General features: G+C 36.2%; 1 protein-coding gene and 1 pseudogene across 1 annotated transcript; both read right to left on the bottom strand.

Moving 5' to 3' along the window:
• Window positions 1-2,270: 2,270 nt before the first annotated feature.
• Window positions 2,271-9,576, bottom strand: LOC127627993 (5-hydroxytryptamine receptor 3A-like; annotated as a pseudogene).
• A 2,814-nt stretch (window positions 9,577-12,390) lies between these two features.
• Window positions 12,391-23,802, bottom strand: htr3b (5-hydroxytryptamine (serotonin) receptor 3B). The gene is made up of 9 exons (XM_052104508.1): window positions 23,621-23,802; window positions 23,185-23,351; window positions 22,967-23,011; window positions 20,416-20,525; window positions 20,052-20,221; window positions 19,604-19,761; window positions 14,833-15,043; window positions 14,535-14,744; window positions 12,391-13,242 (listed from the first exon to the last, which is right to left on the bottom strand). Exons 1-9 carry the CDS (start codon window positions 23,655-23,657, stop codon window positions 12,977-12,979), a joined length of 1,374 nt encoding a protein of 457 aa, XP_051960468.1. The 5' UTR covers window positions 23,658-23,802; the 3' UTR covers window positions 12,391-12,976.
• Between the last annotated feature and the right edge of the window lie 441 nt (window positions 23,803-24,243).

Genomic DNA, 24,243 nt, shown 5'->3' with positions numbered 1-24,243 from the left:
TTTAAATCTTTTTTTACCATAAATCTCCACTTTCACTTTCACTGTGAAAGTGAAAGAATATGAAAGTGAAATTGGACATTTATAGTAAAAAGGGACTTAAATACTAATTGGATTCTCATCCACACCTATCATTTTGCTTCTGAAGACATGGATTTAACCACTGGAATTACTTTTATGTGGCCTTTATGTGATTTTTAGAGCTTCATAGTTTTGGACCCCATTCACTTGCATTGTATAGACCTACAGAGGTGAAATATTCTTCTAAAAATATTCATATGTGTTCTGTAGAAGAAAAAAGTCACCCATCTGGGAAGCATGAGGGGGAGTAAATGATGAGAGAATTTTCATTTTTGGGTGAACTATCCCTTTAAGTGTTGAGCATGTTTGACATCATGATGATTAATCTAATTTAGGATGAAAATAAGTGAACATTAGACTGAAAGGCACAAAGTTCAGAAATACTGTTTATTATACAACATTATATTCCAATCCATTCATTTGATTAGACAAGCAGTGCACCAAGAGCGTTGATATTTATATATCAGTACAGAGATGTTTTACTCTTTGTTTTATTCCTCTTGTATGTGATCCTGCATTGGCCGCTTTTGGAACTATTCTCATTGGCAGAGCAAAAATACACGTACTAGCTTGTAATATTGTATCTGGAATGTCAATTCCTCAATAAACTTGTTGTATAAAAGCAATATGACACACTCAGTCATGCTGTTGTATTGAATATCATAAAAACTACACTGGTGGCCAAAAGTTTCGAATAATGTACAGATTTTGCTGTTTCGGAAGGAAATATTGGTACTTTAATTCACCATAGTGTCATTCAACTGATCACAAAGTATAGTCAGGACATTACTGATGTAAAAAAACAGCTCCATCACTATTTAAAAAAAAGTCATTTTTGATCAAATCTAGACAGGCCCTATTTCCAGCAGCCATCACTCCAACACCTTATCCTTGAGTAATCATGCTAAATTACTAATTTGGTACTAGAAAATCACTTGCCATTATATCAGTTGAAAGCTATTTGGTTTGTTAAATGAAGCTAAATATTGTCTTTGTGTTTGTTTTTGAGTTGCCACAGTATGCAATAGACTGGCATGTCTTAAGGTCAATATTAGGTCAAAAATTGCAAAAAAAAGTAACAGCTTTCTCTAGAAACTCGTCAGTCAATCATTGTTTTGAGAAATGAAGTCTACAATGCTTGAAATTGTCAAAAGACTGAAGATTTCATACAAAGGTGTACACTACAGTCTTCAAAGACAAAAGACAACTCGCTCTAACAAGGACAGAAAGAGATGTGGAAGGCCAGATGTACAAATAAACTAGAGAATAAGTACATCAGAGTCTCTAGTTTGAGAAATAGATACCTCACGTGTCCTCAGTTGACAGCTTCATTGAATTCTACCTGCTCAACACCAGTTTCATGTACAACAGTAAAGAGATGAATCAGGGGTGCAGACCTTATGGGGAGACTTGCAAAGAAAAAGACACTTTTGAAACAGAAAAACAAAAATAAAAGATTAGAGTTGGCAAAGAAACACAGACATTGGACAGATTATTGGAAAAGAGTGTTGTGGATCTTAACTCCATTGAGCTTTTGTGGGATCATCTAGACTGTAAGGTGCATGAGAAGTGCCCGACATGACAGCCACATCTATGGCAAGTGTTACAGGAAGTGTGGGGTGAAATGTCACCTGAGTATCTGGACAAATGGACAGCTAGAATGCCAAGAATCTGCAAAACTGTTATTGCTGCACGTGGAGGATTTTTGGATGAGAACTCTTTGAAGTAGTGAAGTAATTTTTCACATTATTCATGGCCTGAGTATACATTGGGATCATTTGAATGCCACTTTGGTCAATAAAAGTACCAATTTCTTTCCATAAGACCAAAATCTGTACATTATTGCAAATTTTTGACCAATAGTGTATGTATTTACTGTTTTATATTCAGTAAAACAGCACACTTGCTTGTATAATAATGCTTACACTTCACAGTTCATGCAATAATAAAATGCTGCTGTATGTTTGACTATCAGAGATGGCCGTTTGAAGAGCTTGCATTGATCTGGTGAGCAAAGCAGTGCACAAGTAATAACTTTTGAATGTGAAAGCACATTTGTTCTCTGTAGTGCTCAAGTTCTTCTGCTGTGAGATAACAATCACATTACCAGCACATTAACCACGTTCAACACTGCCTTAATTTGAAGCAGTGAGACATGATTGGCGCCTTCCATCTATGATCCATGCCTGTGGTCAGGCGTTCTGCCAGACGGACCAAAGAGTGCCTAAAGTGATGCTGTAGGCCAACACGCTGAGCAGGTAGACCCTGAACAACAGGACGTCCAACACGTACCCTACCTGCAGCCACTCCTTAGCAATCTCTCTGCTGTCGTCCTTCTTCTCCAGGAACTGACGGATGGTGGTGATCTCTTGCAGGATGCTGTCCATGACAGGAGGGCAGGTGTCCCGCACGGTCAGACCCAAACCCAGGTTCCTCCCTGTCTCTCTGGATCCCTCGCAGCTGTGATGACTGCAGCGCACTGCACACAGGTCAAGTGGTTACTGTATAGTTTGTTCTGTCTTTTCCTACTGTTTTCCTTACAAGGCACTCTCTACAAATATGGTAATCTTTAATTTCCCATTACATTTTTTAAACGAATTAGAGGCACAAATCATGTGTGTTTTTGTGTTTGTTTGCCTTCGCCTGTTTTAAACATGTCAAACGCCTGTATCCTCTACTTTGTTGTAATTTAGTGATTTAAAGGGTATTTTGTCATGTCCAACCCATTCTCGACTGTGTCTAATCAATTAAAATCATCAATATCATAATTCTGATGTATTGTTTAATTGATATCACTTGCACTCCATTCCGGGTGAGCGGATACTTAAGCTCATGCAAAGAAATGTCACATTCAGGTGTGTATCAAATTTCAAGTTTGGCAAACTCTCACCTGCAAATGCGGATGATGAGACGACGTGTGACCAATAGCGGACTGAAAGGTCTCACCCTGACCTCTTACACTGCAGACCCAAGTTAGCAGAACTCAACAAAAATGATTTAAGTTAATGAAGTCCCAAGTTTAAGTTGATAGAACTTTAAGATTTTTATTTTGTTCGACACATGCATGTTTTTTGCTCTTAACTTAAAAAATATTAAGTAAGCTAACTAATTTTAATGGAACTTCATTGTAAATTAGGTTTGGGCGGATCGATACTAAAGTATTGATACTTCCGATACTGATGTTGTATCAAGAATATCGATCCTCACATAAAAATATCGATTCTGAAGTTGTTTTTTACACTAGTGATATTATTATTTAGATAACATGAATATTAATGCATCTCATAAGCTTCAAAGTGGAAAAAAAAGAATTATATAAGCAAATTGTTGCATGGCACCAGAACAATTTTTTTTTCCGCTCATCGTGACACTCAGGAATGCTAAATAAACTCCAGCAGACAGTCATCGCTCACCCTTTCTTTAAAATGGTGTATTTTCAAATTATGAATATAATACTGTTTGTTATTTGTGACTGATTTTTTTAATTAAGCCAGAAGCCATCTACAGTGCTCACCCTTTCATAGCACTCCTTCAAAAAGGGGGCAGTGCTTTTCTGAGATAATGACAAACCTAGACATGACATGTATTATAATGGGCTTGTGTGACCGTTTTTACAGGCTTATTTAAACTCTGAATTGTTAAAACATTGATAATGATCTGTAATCCTTGTTAATATATGATACCCTTGTGAAAACTAGCCATGGATTTACTGTAGTAATATTTTATTAACAATGACTAGTAACCATGACTGTTGGACCAAGTTTTTTTTTGGGGGGGGGTCTATTGCCAAGGTTTAGATACAATTAACCATGGTTTTGCTACAGCATTACTGTAGTATTCATATTGTAACTTCATTTTAGTAAATGTAGCCATATAATAATATCTATGCTTCATTTTGTGGTTTATATCTGGTTTACACATTTTTAAAAGGTAAACAAAGCAGCTTAATAATGTTCTGTTTAGGCCTATAAATATATAGAACATTTTAAGTAAGTTACTAATTTTATCCAAATACTTCATTCAATTTATTAGCAGATTTTGCCAATACTGGCCTAAAAATACTTTGTATTGGATCGAAAAGAAAATAAGTGGTATCGCCCATCCCTATTTTAAATGTTACTCTTTGGCTGAACTTAAAATGACCATGTAAACTCAATTTAAATATTTAAAGTAGAGGGAACCACAACTAGCTAGTACTAACTGGTAACACTATTTGAAACAGTGTCTCCACTATTCACCATAATGGTAACCCCCAAAACTTAAACATAACAGAAACTCTTCTAAACAACACAACTAAACATTAAACACTAACAAGTCCCCCCTTTTGATTCATCTTGCATAAAGGCTTAATTTTAACATTTACTCTCCCTTTCGAGTGCCATGCAATGAATGTTGGGAAATAGAAATCCCCTGCCCAGTTTCAGTTCAATAAAAGTTCCTGTAAATTGAAATAGACAAGTTCATCAAACTCAAGACAATAAATCAATTCAGGTTACTTGGGAAAATACTCATCAAAGTTTATTTATTTAAACTAATGTGTATGATTGTATTTTTCCCTACTCAAAACAATTCATTATTTTGTGCATTAGGGTTTACATTTTAGCTTAATACAAAGAAAACATATATCAAAGCTGTTGAAAAATTTTTTTTATTTTTATTGAAAAGTGAGAAAATGGTGTATTTAAAAATTCGGAATATAAGACTGTTTGTTATTTGTGACAGATTTTTTTATTAAGCCAGAAGCCATCTAGTACGACTTTATATCCTGTCATTTGCGGTGTCCGAAATCATTTAGTATGCTCACAGGCAGAGTAGATGCGGCTTCAATATAGTAAAAAAAGAAATTATTAGCTAACTTTAATTGCTGTTTTCCAATGCAAACCTATTCAATTTGTTCAAGTTTTTCTTCTCACCCTATAGTTAATTAAAACTAGGTAAACTTGTTACATGCTCCTCCTTTCTATTACACAACGATGCATCAAAAATGCACTACAGTACCTGGAGTCCCATATGTGTTCATGTTGTTCTCTTTGTAGAGTGGGAGGTCAGATCCCTGGGAGAGGAGGGAGCAGAACTTCTTGTTGCGAATGCAAAGCAGGACTGTGGCCCTCTCCAGCACAAGGTGTTTGACCCACTGGGGCACATGGGACTGTAAATCCTGTTTGTGCACCAGCCTCACGATCAGAACGGTCTCTGTCAGACTTATTACCAGCAGAGCCATGCACACCACAAAGTAAACACCTATACTCCAACAAATACACACAGAAATACACTTATGTTTTTGCTGAATCACATGCGATTCCACTTGCTACAATGAGAAATTGGTCTAGATGCAATAGACTAAATTACAGTTTAAGGAAATATATTATATTTACTTAATTGTTTGAAATGCTACTATTTTTTTAAATAATTTGTTTAAGGTTGCATCAGGCTGTTGCCTATAAAATGTAAAGATCTACTGTACCTATGAGAGGGGTCCCTATGGCAGTAGCGGGCAGAGTGTCAGAGACAATGATGAGAAAGACCGAATAGCCCAAGAGCAGAGTAATCTTGAAGGACACCCTCTCACCACTGTCTGGGGGCAGGTAAAACCCTACAATATCCATTACCATCAGGAATATACTGGGCAACAACAGGTTGACTGTGTAGAACAAAGGTCTGCGTCGGACCACAACCTGGGCATTGTAAGACATAAATAGAAAGATTATTTGAATTAAAACTGTATTTATAAGTGTCCTAGCTACACATGTATAACTAACTATAACAATATGTAAGTACAAGCAGATCTGCAAAATAATTAAACAGGAATTAAAAGTATTACTCTGTAATAGAAGTGTGACCGAATTTACTTTCCCTTAAAAAGTGGGAGGCACATATACAAACTGTTGTAATTCCTACACCATTCACCTGATTTGGATGTAAATACCCTCAAATTACAGCTGAAAGTCTGCAGTTAAAGCTCATCTTGTTCGTTTCATTTCAAATCCATTGTGGTGGTGTATAGAGCCAAAAAGATTAGAATTGTGTCGATGTCCCAATATTTATGGACCTGACAGTATACATACATTTTTCCTAAATAATTTTTAAGTGGCTCCTTGTACAGTATGTATCGCAACAGTTTCCAGGTGAACACTAGAGGTTCTACAACAACAATGACTTATATTCACTTTCACACAAATCACGAGTAAAACGGCAGATTATCAGTTCATAAACACTTACTATTCACTCTGTTCCTCAAACAATTGTATGTTGTTACATCCAAGCACTTTTATTAAAGTGCATGACTTTGCATTTCATAACAAACTACATTTACAAGCTTGTTCAAGAGTGATAAAAGTAAAAAAAAAGACAAAAATTACACTATCGGTTGGGGTTTGGTTTAAGATTTAGAGTAGGGATGTTGGTTTTGTTGATTTACAACTGGAAAGAGCCTTAACCTTCAAAATCTAATTTGTTTTTCAGCCCATTTTTACTTTTTATGACACTATCGGTTAGGACTAGGTTTAAGGTAGGGAGTTATGGGCTGAGTTCAGAATGACATACTACCCATACTACTCTTACTACTTCTGCCATATGCTTTTGGCAGATGCTTTTATCCAAAGCATGTGTCTATAGCAGAAATAGTAGTATGCGTAGTATGCAATTCCAAACTCAGCCATGATTTTTTTTTTACGCTCCATAAAGCAAATTCTTTCTCAAGTCCAAATATGCTACTACATTCGTGATTAATACAATAAGTTGGGCTTCTGTCTGTTCTGACTGTAAAACAATATTTTATGTGACAATTTTAATTTCCAACTACTACTGTGTGGTGTGCCTTAAATTTTATTTATGAGGTTACTTACATTGAACTTCATTTCAGCATAATAATCATCATTATCCAGGCTGAACTCTTTGTATTTGGAGAGGACGTACAGCAGCTCCCATTCACCCTGATTCATGAACACACTCTTGTCATTCCTTAAATCATCAGGGCTTCTTATTAGAGTGATGTTGATGTCTTTAGCTACATGACAAGATAAAGTTAAAAGTCAGTTCTTTCATTTTAATCACGTCTTTCACATCTTGGATAAGGTACTGTATACTTTGATTTGAGTCACTTTTTTTGCTTGAAAACAAAATCTGCAATGTTTAACCCACATGGAGTTGGCTGTAATGACCACGGAATGACCTCCGTGGTCGTGGGCACTGGCAGTGGCAGGGTAATGACCTCTGTGGTCATGGGCACTGGCAGTGGAACGGTCTCATTTGCCTGAGTACCGGCAGTGACTGGGAAATGGGCTCTGTTGCTGGCAAGTGACTGGAAACAAACAAGGGGAAGGTGCCGTTGGCAGCTGAAAGTTGTCATGATCAGTGTTCCCATGGAAACAGAGTTCCCATAGAAATGCTGATTCTGCATGCCAGCGGCACCTGAAACACATGAGGGCAAAATGAAAACACACCTTGATCAAAACAAACAGGGACGATGATGCCACAGTCCTCGTCACACAAAAACTCAACCTGAGAAGGTGACAGGCCCGTGACATCACCAGAGGTTGCACAGCAGTAGGCTAACTCACACGCCAGTAACCAGCAACCCGTGAGCTCACACAAAGAAGGTACATAAAACACGTACACGAAACACAAGACAGAACAGAACACAAAGGTTAAAAAATAAAGTCTTGCTTTAATATAGCTTCCTAATGTCTGCAATAAATGTGGTGTTTTGGAAGAACAACTTGATGCTTGTCTGTATTTAAATTAGCTTTCATGCTTAATTTTCCTGAATAATTGAAGATCATATTTTTCTAAATCCTTTTAGACTTGGAATCCTTGTGTAGGAGATACATCCTGCTATCACTGACAGCAAAAGACAGCTCTCTCAAAACTACACTGAAATTTGTTTACTTACTGGTGTGTAACCAGCTCTGAAAAGTCAGGCTGCAATTTTGGACATCAAAAGGAAAGTTGTAGATGTTGAGGGAGCAGGCAGTCACCACCTGGATGGGCTTATAGTTGCGCACAAGTCCTTCATGGCCTACGTAGACGTATGGAATATCGGGAGACTTTCCTACATCCACACTGCAGAGGACATAGAGAGAGACTATGTAGGAAACAAGGCTTGGCTGTAGAAAACAACTTGTAACATATTTTTCAAAGATTTGCATGTCATTTATGTGAAAACAATTTAGTTCAATATTTACTTTAAAAATGATTAAAGGGATAGTTCACCACTAAAATTATATCCCTTATTTACTCATCCTCATGTTGTTTCAAACCTGTATGATTTACTTTTGTCCAGAAATTTTTTCCATACAATGAAAGTGAATGGTGACTGAGGATACATAATGTTTGTCTGAACTATCCCATTGATATTCATAACCAGTGCAATATTCTGATGGTGTAGGATGCTGATGTGAAGAGCAGGTAGGCATAATACTGTTAAAAGTCATCTTATTACAGCTCTACTCACAATTCATTGATAAGAATATCTGGACTCCAGACGTTGACAGTGGGAATAGAAATTTGTTTGACATCATCAAATTCTTCAGGATTCCACACAAGGAACTCATCTGTCCATTGCTTTTAATGTGAGAAAATTTTAGTTTATGTGAATATATATTTTTATTTTAAATGCTGTACTCTGCACAGACCTCTGCATTCCAATAATTAATTACTAACTTTAATTTATACTTACTGTAGAATACAAGAATATCCTATATAATGCAAAAATATATACTTATTATTATAATGCAAAAATGGACATTTTAATTTTACGTTAACTTTTCATTTTCCACCAACATACCTGTCTGTACCACACATATGTTGTCAAGACCTGGTTCTTCTCATCCTTTAGTCCACAAAATACGTGCAAATATTAAAATATGAAAACGTATGAATGCAAAATACAGCTGTAAACACGAAGTTCTTTTTATTTTTATTGTTGCAAACTTTTTAGACTTCAACCCACCACGTTGAGAATAGCATAAACCATTAGGTCAATGGCCACCGTCGTTGACTTTCTCCAGTTCCGCACGGGTCGAACTCCTTTCTTATATCCGACACTTAAAAACTCATTCAGTCGAACCAGTGTGGCATTGGCGAAACGCCCAGAGTCACTGCCCAGCTTTTTTACTGCACCAAGAGCAAACAGCAGGCTATTATCACTTTATTAACTTGCGAATGTAAAGATTAAAAAAACGAAGAATAAGAAATACATAGATTTATATTGATTAATAATAATTTATATATTGGCAGTGTCTCAAAACTAATTTGACTGCCTACCTAGACAGCGTACGCTTGTTTGGGCAACGCAGCGCGGAAAATGCTTTCCGGGATGGCATCTCATTAGGTTTTGAGACATTGCCTTTGAGCAGGGATCATATAACGTTCATTGTGAAAGAAGAGGCCATCCATTCGTTTTAAGCTTAAAAACTAACTGTTCCCAGGACCGATTAAAAAGTTGAATATAAGTTACCTGAGCAAGCCATCGCCGCCCCGTACATGGAAACGCAGAGAGCTGTCCAGAGTGCTGAAAGTTTCATTTTGCCAAGGTTTTTATTATTATTATTATTTTTTTTTTTTTTTTTTTTTTTTTTTTGCGTTGCTTTGCAGTAAGAAAGCGTTCTTCTCGCAGGCTGCTAGCCCGGGTCTGCTTCTGTCAAGTGATGCGCCCTGAGCTCCACTAGTTATCTCAGAATTTTCCCATAAGCGTTCAGGCTGTCAATTACAGCGCTTAGTCCATCCGCCCTCATCCGCATCATCATCACACAGCCTGAGCAGTCTGGCCTAAGTGAATGCCTCAAGAGTCACATATGAGATATTTAACTATAGAAGCCTTGCAAGGTATATACACAAATAAGCCACAACATTAAAACCACCTGCCTAATATAGTGTAGGTCCCCCTGGTGCCACCAAAACAGTGCCAACCCGCATCTCAGAACAGCATTCTGAGATGCTTTTCTTCTCACCACATTTGTACAAGCAGTTATCTGAGTTACTGTAGACTTTGTCAGTTCGAACCAGTCTGTCCATTATCCATTGACCTCTCTCATCAACAAGGTGTTTTTGTCTACAGAACTGCCACTCACTTTATGTTTTTTGCACCATTCTGAGTTAATTCTAGAGACTATTGTGCGTGAAAATTCCAGGAGATCAGCCAAATGGGCTGGTTTGAGTATTTCTGTAACTGCTGATCTCCTGGGATTTTCACACACAACAGTCTCTAGAAGTTACTCCAAATGGTGCCAAAATCCAAATGGTGCCAAAATCAAAAATGTTGATGAGAGAGGTCAACGGAGAATCGCCAGACTGGTTCGAACTGACAAAGTCTACGGTAACTCTGATATCCGCTCTGTACAATTGTGGTGAGAAGAACAGCATCTCACAATTCAATCCTTACAGTAGATGCGGGTTGACACTGTTTTGGCTGCACAAGGGGGACCAACACAATATTTGGCAGGTGGTTTTAATGTTGTGTACATCGTGTACTGAACAACTAACAAGATACTCTAATTCAATTGGGAATACTGTAAATAGTAGCTAATTGTTATGGTTTATCATCAATTCTTTGAGAGATGCAGCTAGTAAGCTAATTGTGTATTTATTTATTAAATAATTTTAACAGTATTGGTTAAACAATCGATGCCATAATATATATATATATATATATATATATATATATATATATATATAGTGTGTGTGTGTGTGTGTTTGTATTTATTTAAAAAAGAAAATCTGCAAATCAATTATGTTTTTCCCCCTCCCTCTAATTCAACAGAGGGGGTCACAAATCAGTAATGGCTACATTTGACATTTCATGGGTCATGTTTCTCCGCCAAGTTCAAGTAAATTTCCATGAGCACTCAGACTACTACATTAAACTGAGACCTTATACTGAGCCCAGCCATGATGAGACTTAATTAGCCCAGCAATAGGCAGTTGATTAGATTTGTGTCAGGAAACTTTTATCGGAATTTTGTAGAGGAATTGAATTGTCATTTTTTTTCCTGACTGGACAGGCGGCTCTGAGAAGCTATATAATGAAAACGTAATGCTGTGACGTGAGGTGATTGTGGCTTATATTTCGGTAAGGAAACTGGAGCTTGATACACTGTATGATATTGTTACAGGGGGCAACATGTACACTCACTGACCCATATCTTACTAATTTATGCAGAGTTCTTGGTACTGTTGGCCAGTGCACCTTTACACCAGCGGCCAAACTGTGCATATCCTTAAGAAATTCAGTTCAACTGTATTATTTGCTATATTTTCTGACTTTTGACAAACCTCTGCATCTTGATTGGATGCAGTAAAGTGTGTTTATCTATAAAATCTGACATTCATTATTTTAATTTGTGATCTAATGAATGACTTTTAATGACTCTAATATCTAATATGCAACCAATGCCACTTTAAAAATACCTTATTTGGAATTTTGATGTTGTTAAAAAAAATACTGAGAACTCAAATATATAGAATTTCAAAACATAATTTAAACTTGTTAAAGTTTTTTTATTTACTTTATAAGGGAATTATTGTTTTCCTAACCATATATAACACACTGCACACCATTTATGGCAAACTCTTCAATTAAATAAATTAATTGATTTTAAATTGAATTATTATCTGAACAATTATGAATATTACCTATAAAATTAACACCAAACACTGTAAATGATGATCAATACATCCTATGTTTTATATAAGTGGCCAGTCCAAATGTTTGATTATTTAGAGCTCTATACAATCTACCATCATGGAAGATTTTCATTTAGTTTTGGTTTTGGTTTTTGAGTTGGTGGCAGTGTTTTCTTCCAAAATAAATAAATAAATAATAAATACTTATGTACATGGGATTTGTTTCATTTTTTATTTTTAATAAATTTGCAAAGATTTCAAACAAACTTCTTTCATGTTGTCATTATGGGGTATTGTTTGTAGAATTTTGAGGAAAATTATGAATTTAATCCATTTTGGAATAAGGCTGTAACATAACAAAATGTGAAAAAAGTGAAGTGCTGTGAATACTTTCCGGATGCACTGTACATACATATTTAATATTAGTTTTCAGAAAGAAAAAACTAATTTTGAATATCCCCACATTTTGAATATCTAAGACATTTTTGTCACTTGCTCCTTGCTCATTTATTACCATTTATGACTCTGATCTGTACCTTGTGTTTTCTTCCAAAATGGAAGTAATATGTATGGATACAATTTAAGTTATACTGAAAAGATCCTGAATAAGTGCTATTTGTGATAAGAACTCTCTATTTTGGTATGAAAAAGAAAGATATTATAACAAATTAAGTACAATACTTTGTTTTCCTTTATTCGACACCAAAAGATAATATAACAAATTAAATATGTACAATACCTTGTTTTCCTTTACACCAAAACAATCACATACAGTATAAATAATTCCATAGCGTGAGGCTAGCCTGATTTTAACATCTGAAAGAAAAAGTTCAGCCATGTTTACAATAATGTAGTCCTTAGGCAAATGCATCCCATTTTTGTTACAGTCTAGAATAGTCCTATTTATGCATTTAAACTACTGAAGCACATTATTTCTGAATTACCATTAATAATTATATGTAGCGTTAAATCAAATATATGACACGGCTATTACAGTTTAACAGCTTTATGTAGTGTATGTATATCCATCTTCTAATTGGCTAGTCCAGGTAGAGATTTTTTGTTTAAAAAAAATCTGAGATTTCTTTTAAACAATGGGCATTTGCAAGTATTTGCAAATGTACTTTAATAAACTGAAATTGTAGTTGTTTTATTTGTAACCTTAATATGTGAAATCTGTGCCAGTTATATAAGTGTCATTTTTGTTTTGTTTTTTATAGCTTTTTCTCTGTCTTTGTCTCTAAATCCCTCTTTATCTACCACCATCATCAGACTTTCAGAGAGAACTCCAGCTAACCCAGAGCAGCAGCAGTGTCAAAGAGTAGATCAGCACAAACAACACGTAAATGCGGAAGAGGACCTTATCCACTTTTAAGCACAGCTCCAGCCAGTAAGACTGTGAACTGCCATCATTGTCCTCCTCCTGAAGGTATAGTTTGAGAGAAACCACCTCCTGTAGGATTTTCTCCAGTGGAGAGTCACTATTTGGAACATCTGTCAGGGAGAACAGGTCTGTCTCTGAAGAAAGATCAAACTGGTAGCCTGAAAGCATAATAGAGAGAACACAAGTATTAACCCATTTAGAAGAAGGTAGTATAGCAATGTATAGCATTGTAGATGGTTGTATAAGCTATCCAAAAAAAAAAGCAAATTGTGTGCTCGTCCATTTTTTGTCTAATAATAATAAGTAGAAAATGAATGTTTGTCAAGACAAACTTTGATGTTGGCTTGAAAAAGCCTTGTTTAAAAGTTAAAAGCTGTTAAATATGAATTGAAGTTTGAAGGTTATCTAAGCCTTATGTAGTTTGAAGTCTGATATATCTATACAGCATTAAAGGGTTAGTTCACCCACAAACAAATACTTACTTTATGATCTACAGAAGAAATAAGGTCATATGAGTTTGGAACATTATGGTGAGTATGTGATGACAGAATTTACATTTTGGGGTTAACTTACCCTTTAATGGAATGTTCCGGGTTCAATACAAGTTAAGATCAATCGACAGCATTTGTGGCATAATATTGATTACCACAAAAATTTGTGGCCCTCCTTTTCTTTTAAAAAAGCACAAATCTAGGTTTCAGAGAGAGACTAACAATTGAAGTGAATGGAGACAATAAAAGTGAATGTTGACAACTTTTGGAGGGATTAAAGACAGAAATGTGAAGCTTATAATTTTATAAAAGCACTTTCATTACATTTACATTTATGCATTTGGCAGAAGCTTTTATCCAAAGCGACTTACAGAACCCTTATTACAGGGGCAATTCCCCTGGAGCAAACTGGAGTTAAGTGCCTTGCTCAAGGACACAATGGTGGTGGCTGTGGGGTTTGAACCTCCTGATTACCAGATTACCAGTTATGTGCATAGACCACTACACCACCACCACTCCATTAATTCTTCAGTTAAAATAGTTTGAACTGTCATTTTTACAGTCCTTTCAGTGTTTTAAGGTTTGTTAGCATTAAACCATCATGGTAACAAAGTTACCAGAAAAAAAGCTTAGTATGTCAGATCAGCATGAAGTACTGTGCTTAGTTCAGTGGACGTTGCTTAGAAAGAGCTGGAATTTTTCAATGGAAGTCTAATAGAATTTGGGAAATTTTTTTATTGTCAGTTAAGGGAAAACCGTAAGTCTGATCTGTTAGAAAATACATAGCAGACCAAGTCAGAATAGGTTGAAGGACAGTGTCAAGGCTGTAACAGGAGTTATTTTAAAACTGTTTGGTCTCAGGTTAGGGATTTAAAAAAAAAACCTAACCATAATTAATAAGTCAAGCCAGCATAGAAACTTGTTTAAGGATAACAAATAGATAGTAGTTTCTCTTCTACCCCCTGAATGATCCACATCATCCATTGTCTTCATTGAAGTGAACACACTGTCAATAAAGCTCTGGTCAGTCGAGCCGTATTTGTCAAGTAAGCAGGCAGATATGGACATCTCCTTGACTTCTCTCTCACTGTAATGCAAAAGCTTCACCACGAAAATGGACTTTGCCAAACTGATCACCAGAAGTGCCATACAGACAGCAAAGAAAGCCCCTGTGACAAAACAAGCGAGACATTGTTGTTACCCACTGGAGTGAAAAGAATAGGTGAACAATTATGAAGAGTTCTGACTGTACTATACCAATGAGGGGTGTTCTAATGGCTGTAGCAGGGATTTCATCCATCAGATTGACTCTGACTACAGTGTAGCCCAGGAGAATGCTGGTCTTGAAAGTGATGCGTGTTCCACTGTTCGGAGGTAAATAGAAGCTGATGACATCCACAACCATGAGGAAGATACTTGGGATTAGCAGACCTACCACGTAGAGTAGGGGGCGCCTGCGGATCAACATCTTCAGAGAGACAACAAGAGGGGTGAAACACTTGCTTAGGGTGATTTTTCAGAGTTGCACCATATTTCATTTTAATTGATGGGAATTAAATTGAGGCTGTGATCGTTTTAAAGGAATATTCCAGGTTTAATAAAAGTTTGGTAATTTGGCAGCATGTGTGGAATTATGCTGATTACCACAAAAATGGAACAAAAATGGCAGTACAGTGAGGCACTTACAATGGATGTGAATGGAGCTAATCCGAAAAGTTAAAATACTCACTGTTTAAAAAGTATGCCCATAAACAATATGTGTAATAACATGATTTTAGTGTGAAAAAATCGCTTGCCAACCTTTTTTGTGTACAGCTGTAGCCAATTTTACAACTCTGTTGCCATGACGATGTAACACATTACTGTAAAAACAATGATTTAAACAACTTTTCAACTCAGATAATACATGAGTTTGTAAGTGCTTTTATAAAATTATAAGCTTCATATTTCTGCCTTTAAAGCTCCAAAATTGGCACCATTCACTTCCATTGTAAGTGCCTCACTGTAACCTCGATTTTTGCTTTTTTAAAGAAAAAAATTCTAAATAAATCTTTATGGTAGTCGACATTATGCAACAAATTCTGTCGATTGAGCTTAACTTGTTTTGAACTCGGAATATTCCTATAAGCTGCATCCAGATTTGTGAACTGTCAGAGTATGTACTGCTATTTTGTACGAATATACTTCTCAGCCATTAAAAAGTATGTACTTTAGGTATGCAGGTGGGTAGTACAGTTGGAATTAATTTCAGGATATACTTCATACGGGAACGTGGGCATTGTCTCGTGACCCTAATATATGATGTAGTAACAACAACCGCAGAAATACTCTGGTTTTGTTAAACAAGTAAAATATTACCACAAGGAACAACTTTCTTGGCATGTATAGCACCTAGAGTTGGGCTGCCGGACTTGCTGCTAATAGAGAAGTATGCATAATCGGACGCAGAATTACAGTGTCTTCTATGGCATGCTCTGTATAAAGCTGTAAATAGGTCATCTAATTTTCACAATTAGTTTTTTGTCTACTGAAATTATTTGTGAAGATGTATTTTCAATGTATTTTGCCAGCTAAATGATCAACACCCATTTAAATAACTGTACAGCCCTTTTAAGTCTATTTCCACAGCCTCGTTTTCATTCCTGTCTAAAATTAAACATGGCACTACTCTTAATAAGGTCTATTACTTAGAGAAATCTGGTCTCAGAACAGTCCAAAGTGGCTGTGTCAAAAGGGGAAATTACATAACAAGCTTAAGGCTTCTCCTCATTTCCTGGATTTGCTAAATCGGTCCTATTTCTCATTCTAGAATTGAAATTGTTTTCACACACTTCAGCTCTCCCTGAGAACCTATATTTGATTCTTAAGCATCCCAGTCAACCTCACAGCCACAGAGAAAGATAAAAGAGAGCTATTTCCTCCCACTGTCCCTCATTTGGCTCAGGACCATCCATTTCACTCTCCTTGTTTAAGGCTGCTTAAACTTTCACATTACAACAAAGAGCAATTTCATACCGACTTAAACATGTTCCCCACCCATTTGGCCGATGAGTAAAAACACAAATATGGATTCCTACAGTAAATGGCTTTGGCAATGAGCCGTGGAGCAAAGGTAATCAAAGTACACAACCCTTTTCCACGGTGTGCATCTTGCTGGAACAGGGTGGATTGCCCACCAGCTTTGAGCTATTAGCCCATTCCACCCTCAGAACACGGCACTCATTGATCAAATGCCAGAAAGACAGTCTCATTATTGTCATCCATGCTGTGTGCTGTCTGCTGCTAAGCCTCATCTATTAGCATTAGCGTGACTCCGCTAACAGATACGCAAAGGTTGGAGAAGGGTCGTGACACATGTCAAACTGTCAATACTTGAGCGTGGCCAGCAGTCTCTTTTGTGCCTAATGTCTTTGTTTATGAAGAAACAGACAAACTGAGATTATGTATGTCTGTCTTTAATCTGATTAATAAGACTGGATATTCTTCCCTTTTTGCTGTGTAGGGGAGAAAGGAGCAGTTGTAAACTTTTACTTATAGAAACCTTTATTTGTGCTAAAATTAACTGTATTAATAAAGAGAAAAACTTGATCATAATATCAAATGTGTTTTTTTTTTTTTTACATTGTCTGTTTCTTTATTTTACTGTGTATTTACAGTTGTGTTAAAAAAATAACAGTACAACATCTGTGACCTGATGAACCACTGTTATTAGTAGTAGTGATATTTCTGTATTGCAAATAATTTACTTTTGTAGTAGTGTAATAGAAAACACTTGTCAATTACTTGTTCTGAGTAACTGACTCATTCATTGAAAGGGCATGTTCAAAATAATAAGTGTGGAGTTTAATTAGAGAATTAATTATAAAAGTGTCATTGATTGTCCTTTATTAAGGAAGAAGGGAAGCAAATGTTTCACATATTGTTATAAAATATATTTCCTTCTGAATTTCTATGTAAAATTTGGAGGAACCATGTCATTTGATTCAAAATTTGATTGATGAGGGGAAAACGTATAAAGAAGTGCAGCAAATTATAGGATGCTCAGCTAAAATTATCTCAAATGCTTTAAAATGGCAACAAAAACCTGAAACACACGGAATAAAACGAGCAACTGTTAAAACCGATCGAAGAATAGTCAGAATGGCAAAGATTCAGCCAATCATTACCTCCAGAAAGATCATAGATGATTTTAAATGACCTGTAAGTACTGTTACAGTCAGAAGACATTTGATCGAAGCTAACCAATCAGCAAGAAGCCCCCGTAAAGCACCATTGTGAGACTGATGAGAGTAAAAACTGATGTTCTATTCGGGTCTAGTGGTCATCGACCGTACGTCAGGCGGCCCCGGGTACTGAATTCAAGCCACAGTACACTGTGAAGACAGTGAAGCATGGTGGTGCAAAAATCATGGTATGGGGATGTTTTTCATACTACGGATTTGGGCCTAGTTATTGTATACCAGGGATCATGGATCAGTTTGAATACATAAAAAAGCTTTTGAAATTTTGAAATTTGAAAACTTGTGGGGTGACATTAAAAATGCAGTTTCTGGGGGCCTGGGTAGCTCATTGGTAAAGACGCTTGCTACCACACATGGAGTTCCCGAGTTTGAATCCCAGGGCGTGCTGAGTGACTCCAGCCAGATCTCCTAAGCAACCAATTGGCCCGGTTGCTAGGGAGGGTAAAGTCACACAGGGTAACCTCCTCGTGATCGCTATAAAGCGGTTCTCGCTCTCGGTGGGGAGCGTGGTGAGTATGTCTCCGTGGAAATGCGCTCAATGAGCCACGTGATAAGATGCGTTGACAGTCAGAAGGTGTGTTGACAGTCTCAGATGCAGAGGCAGCTGAGATTCGTCCTCCGCCACCCAGATTGAGGTGAGTCCATAAACCACCACGAGGACTTAGAGTGCATTGGGAATTGGACATTCCAAAAGGGGAGAAAATTGAGAAAATCTGAAGCAATTTCTGAAGTGACACCCCAAAATTTACTGGAACTGTGGAATGTAGTTCATTCATTCTGGGCTGAAATACCTGTTTCTAGGTGCCAGAAGCTGGTTGACTCGATGCAGCGCAGATGCGCAACAGTTATCAAAAACAATGGTTATGAAACTAAATTTTGAAGACAAAACTGAAGTTTAAAGGGAAAAATTTTGACACTGCTATTTTTGGAACAGATTAATATTCCTTTTCTTTGCTTCCTGTAAAAGAAAAACATAGACTTGATCAAATTTGTTAATGCTTTGATTTGGAATTGAATGTGTAATGTTTCCACTACATTTAAAATATGGAAATAAAAGCTGTTAAAAAATATTTGCACTTTATTCACTTTTATTAACACACTATTTATTTGAACACAGCTGTACATATGTACAAAGTAATACTAATTAACTACATGTGTATTCTGTGTATCTGTTGTGTACAGCTGCAGGTAAATACACTTTTTTGTAGTTATTACTATAGTAATTAATTTTGAAAACATGTAATATGTGTAACAGACACTGCAAAATAAAGTGTTTCAGTTTTTAACCCAGATTTCATAAAAACATCAGAGGATTAAATTTTCCCGTTACAATAGTTGGGGGCAATTGTAACATTTGTATTAACCCACTTTATCTCAAATAAGAGCACACTTCAACATAATAATAATATTGCTTTAAACGTAATATTTTGACTTTATACTGTATGATAATAATACTTTTAGTAGTCAGAAAGTATGCATTTAAAACAAAAGTCTCTGTTGTACCTAAATTAGCGAAATTATAGTTTTTTTTACTCAAATTTGTTTTATTATTTTATTTATTTATTTTGAAAATGTATTACAAAGTGACATGTTTGCATTTCTTTTTCTCATGCAGAGAGGGACATTTTGAGTGTTACAACTGTCCCTGATCTGCCCTAAACATACTTTTTATGGGTGTGTTTTTCAACATTGACAACATGTCAATTATCCTCTATTTTTGGCAATTCGAGCTGCCATTCAATAACTTTTGTTCCTGGTTGAATAAGCTGCAGTGTGGAAATACTCACATTAAACTGAATGTGGGCATAGTCCCTGTCCTCTATTGCCATTTTCCAGTAGTGAGAAGGGACAGACAGCAACTCCCATTCACCATCATTCATAAACTCTCTTGTATCACTGGCGATTTCCTCAGCAGGCCTCCATAGAGCTAAATCCACTTCACTTACTGTCACACAAACACATCATCAGATCATTGTCTCTGGCACTTATTGCACATTTTACCAGTCCAAATCCAAAGTCTTTTTACACATGAAAAAAAAATGAATTGCACAATTCTGTTTGCGTGTTTAGATCAGCAGGTTTGTGAGGCAATTATTTAAAAATCTGTCAGCTTTTAAAAGATCCTAACCAGCACTGATCAAAAACACTCAGTAATTACTACACCTCTCATTATACAGAGGCCAGCCTGCTTGTGAAGGAGTGAAAGCACATGCTGTGTATGTGTGAGTAATTTACCTGAGTGTAGCCAGCTGCGAAAGGTCAGGGTGCAGTTCTGCTTGTCAAAGGGAAAGGCATAAATCTCCAGGTGACATGCTGAGACCACCTGGATGGGTCTGTAGTTTTTCACTGTTCCTGAGCAGTTGACATAAACATATGGGATCACAGGGGATTTGCCAACATCCACACTGGATAGAGAGGAACAGATGTGATGCAATGAGAGTAGAACTAGACAAAATATAGCCATGCACTATTGATCACACTTTATTTTCCAATCTAAAAAAGTTTATCCTGTGGGCTGCGACAGCAAACTTTAAATCAAATGCGGCTACAATATTTTATATGGAGCTAAAACAAGACATATACTTTATTATGTGCATACAATTCGCTTATGATGACATCAGGCACCCAGATGGCATCAGAGGACAGCGATATTTCGGTGATTCCATCAAAATCTTCTGGATCCCACACAAGAAACTCATCTGTCCAAATCTGAAACATTAGAGTAACAAGTTTTACTGTTACCGCTAATGAGTCCCATGAGAGAGATTCAGACCTCTCAAATGTTCAGTCTACAAGGAATCTGAAATTTCATACATTGTTAAACATTCAACAATGTTTTTCTTTCTTAGACCTGTTTTTCAGAAAAGTAGTTCTCAAGTTAAGGTAAAATGTGATCTATGAAACCTAAGCATAAATCTTTGATTTTTCACCTGACCATTCATTACAATCTGCTTATATAGGCATAGAATGCACAACCATCTTTATGTGGGCAGCTACGTATGTACAACCCCAATGCTGGAAACGTTTGGACAGTATGAAAACTGCTAATAAAAACAAAAGTGAGTGATTTGTAAATTGTATCACCCTTTGCTTTATTGAAAGCACTACAACAATGCATTATATGATGTTTTACCGTATCACCCTTTGCTTTATTGAAAGCACTACAACAATGCATTATATGATGTTTTACCCTGAGAATTTAATTCGTTTTATTAATTATGAGTTAATGTACAGTAATTTCAAATCAGATGATTGCAACCCGCTCCAAAAAAGTTGGGACAGTTGAGTGTTTACCACTGTTAAATATCACCATTTCTTTTGATAAAACTTATTAAGCATTTGGGCTCTGAAGACACATGTTTGTTAAGTTTAAAATGTGGAATAATGCGCCAAACATTCTCAATTGAAGACTGGTCAGGACTGCAGGCAGGCCAATCCAGCACACAGCTCTGCTTTTTTGGCCCTGACGGCTTTGTTTTTCAAAAACTTTTTGAAATGTGGAATCTTCAGACCAAAAAACACAGTTCCACTGTTCTACTTTCCATCTAAGATGAGACTGAGCCCAGAGAAGTCGGCAGTGCTTATGGACAGTGATGATGTAGGGCTTCTGCTTTATATAGTAAATTCTTAACTTGCATCTGTGGATGCAGCGAGTGGTGTTGACTAACAAAGGTTTATTAAAGTTATCTCAAGCCCATGTTTATGATATCCATTAAAGTTGAATGCCGTTTTAATGCTGTCTGAGGGATCAGAAATCACGTGCATTCAAAAATGGTTTTCGTCTTGCCTCGAGATTTGACAAGATTCCTTGAATCTTTTAACTATATTTTACACTGTAGAGGGTGAAATACCCAAAATCCTTCCAATTTGTCTTTGGGGATCATTGTTCTCAAAGTGCTGGATTATTTGCTAAAGCATCTGTTGGAAAATTGACAAGTCTCGAATGATCCTTTCTCTTGAAGGATTGGAATGTTTTTGGATTCTCCTACAGTATACAGTATTATGACACAATTGCTTCTTCACCTGTTTAGCATCTCCTGTTTCACATCACCTTGTTATTTCAACTCGTCAAATTGTTATTAGTCTTAAATTGCCAGTTTCAACTTTTTTTTTTGGAGTGTGGTGCAATCATCCAATTTGAAATACTGTACATTTTCAAAAGAACTTCATATAGGTAAAACATCATATAATGTGTAATTGTAGTTTTTTATATATAGCAAAGGGTGAATATAATTCACAAATCACTCTCATTTTGTTTTTATTAGCATTTTTCATACTGTCCCAACTTTTTCGGAATTGGGGTTGGAGAGTACAACAGGGCTAAAGGCCGCACTGGGTAAAAGGCTCCGCTGAGTAAAAGGCTCCTTTGATTATAGCTACAAAAACTACCACAGCACTTTCCTAAACACCTGTTTGTTGCTATACACTGCAACATTTTCCTGATCAATAAGATCTTTGCGTGTGGTATCTAAAGGTTGAATTTGAGACAATTTGTTCTCGTTTTTTATATTTATATGAAAATCCCTGAAATTATCACATTTATTTTGAGACATAATTTTCAGTTTTTTCCAAGGTCATTAAATCCAATAAGAGAAAAGATGATATTTGGGGTAAAAAGCCAGGGGCTAAAAGCCTTATAAAACACTTTGTTTGTTTGTTTGTTTTTAGTGGGAGGAATCGATTTGTTCTGAAACATTTTCAAAGTGGACTCACATTGACTGTTCCAATCACAATGGAGAGTGATTTGTTTACAGAATACAAATAAAATGCCAAATTTGTTTGAAATCATGCACCCTTTTGTGAAGTAAGCATTATCTTAATTTGTAACTCAAAAAAGCTAATTGCTGTCTTAACGTGATTTGCAATAGTTGAGAAATTTAGCATTATGACTATTACCCCTACATTTACACAATTTCACTATATCACTATGTTTAGAATTAAAGGTTCAGATTAAAGGTTCCGGTTAAGGTTAAAGGTCAGCTGAGGGTTTCAATTCAAGAGGTAACAGTAATAAAACGTTTAAGAAACATTTTTAAAAGTAGCTATCAAATGCCATTTGCAGTGAATAAAGTAGTAATGACATGCAATCATGCCATTGACTTAATTATGATTTGTAACCAACAGTTAGACAATAATCACTTGATACCAACTTGGCGATACCAAATGCTGGTAGTCACTTTCTGAGTCTGTCCATCCTGTGAAAAAACATGCATGTTTTATTATATTAATTTTCAATGATATAAGAAGTAAACAGACTTTAATTTTATTTTCAAATATATATTCAAACAATTTCATCAGATGACCATATAAACAGAAATACTGTATATTGTATCACTCTAAAAGTTAAAATGTAGAGGTAGCTTCTTACCACATCTAGGACAGATTGGATTATAAGGTCAAGGTAGACAGTAGTTGGCGTGGTCCAGTTTTGGACAGGTCGAACTCCACAGTCATATTTGCGGAGCAATAATCTTGTGAGTTGATTCAGAGCAGATCTCTTTGGTTTCTCTGGAACCAACTCAGCCTGAGGAATAACTGAGTGGAGCAGATGGCAAAATCTAACTTAAATTGGTTAAGATGTCATTTACATATTTATTAACCTGTTTTGCAGCATACAAAATGCAATAACAAGAATCGTCCCATAAAGCTTACATTATAGAATCCACTGAAAGATTAGGTGGCTTTTAAGACAGAATTAAAATTTTTAGTTTTATAAACTGTTGCATTTTAAATATTAAATGTTAATGCAAACAACTATAACTGTTTGATTGTATAATTAATACAGTAAGCAAAATTGGACTTACCTGACAGCAACAAAGACAGCAGGAGGACAGGACTCATCTTGCCAATTAAATTCCAGGATTTGTTTTAGAATCCAGACTGCAACCTTATCCAAATGACTTTCCACACACCCTATCCTAGCTATTAAAACTATACCCTATTACAAAGTGTCTTTTAGGCAAAAATGCCATGAAGCATCAGAATGGTCGTCAAACACATGACTGCAACAAATGCACTGGAGCAACTTGCTCTCCACTCTAGCAAATTGATTTTCCATTATGTGGGTAAGAAGATCTGTGTTTGTGTATAGGATGTGTCCTCTGTCTGCTCAACTCATGGACACTAAGGAGTATAGGGGAGTACTAGAAGATAATGGGTCATCATTCAATCATCTATTATCACTCATATTGAGCATGATTTTGTAATGCTGTTTTTCTACAACCTGAACGAGACAAAGAATTAATATATGGGTGAATATGTTATTCTGTGAGAAATGTATTGAAACCAGTATTTGCTTGTCTCCCAGCCTGGTCAGTCTTATCTATTGGCTGGTTTTAGAGGGGTTTGGGGCACTATTCAGCTGTCTAAATCAGTTGAGCACCAGCTCGGCTAAGCTGGGAGACCATCTTAAACCAGCTGATACCAA

Source organism: Xyrauchen texanus, chromosome 34 (assembly GCF_025860055.1).
Source record: "Xyrauchen texanus isolate HMW12.3.18 chromosome 34, RBS_HiC_50CHRs, whole genome shotgun sequence".
Lineage (NCBI taxonomy): Eukaryota > Metazoa > Chordata > Actinopteri > Cypriniformes > Catostomidae > Xyrauchen > Xyrauchen texanus.
Note: the sequence above shows the minus strand (reverse complement) of the source record. Positions and strands in the feature narration are given on the sequence as shown.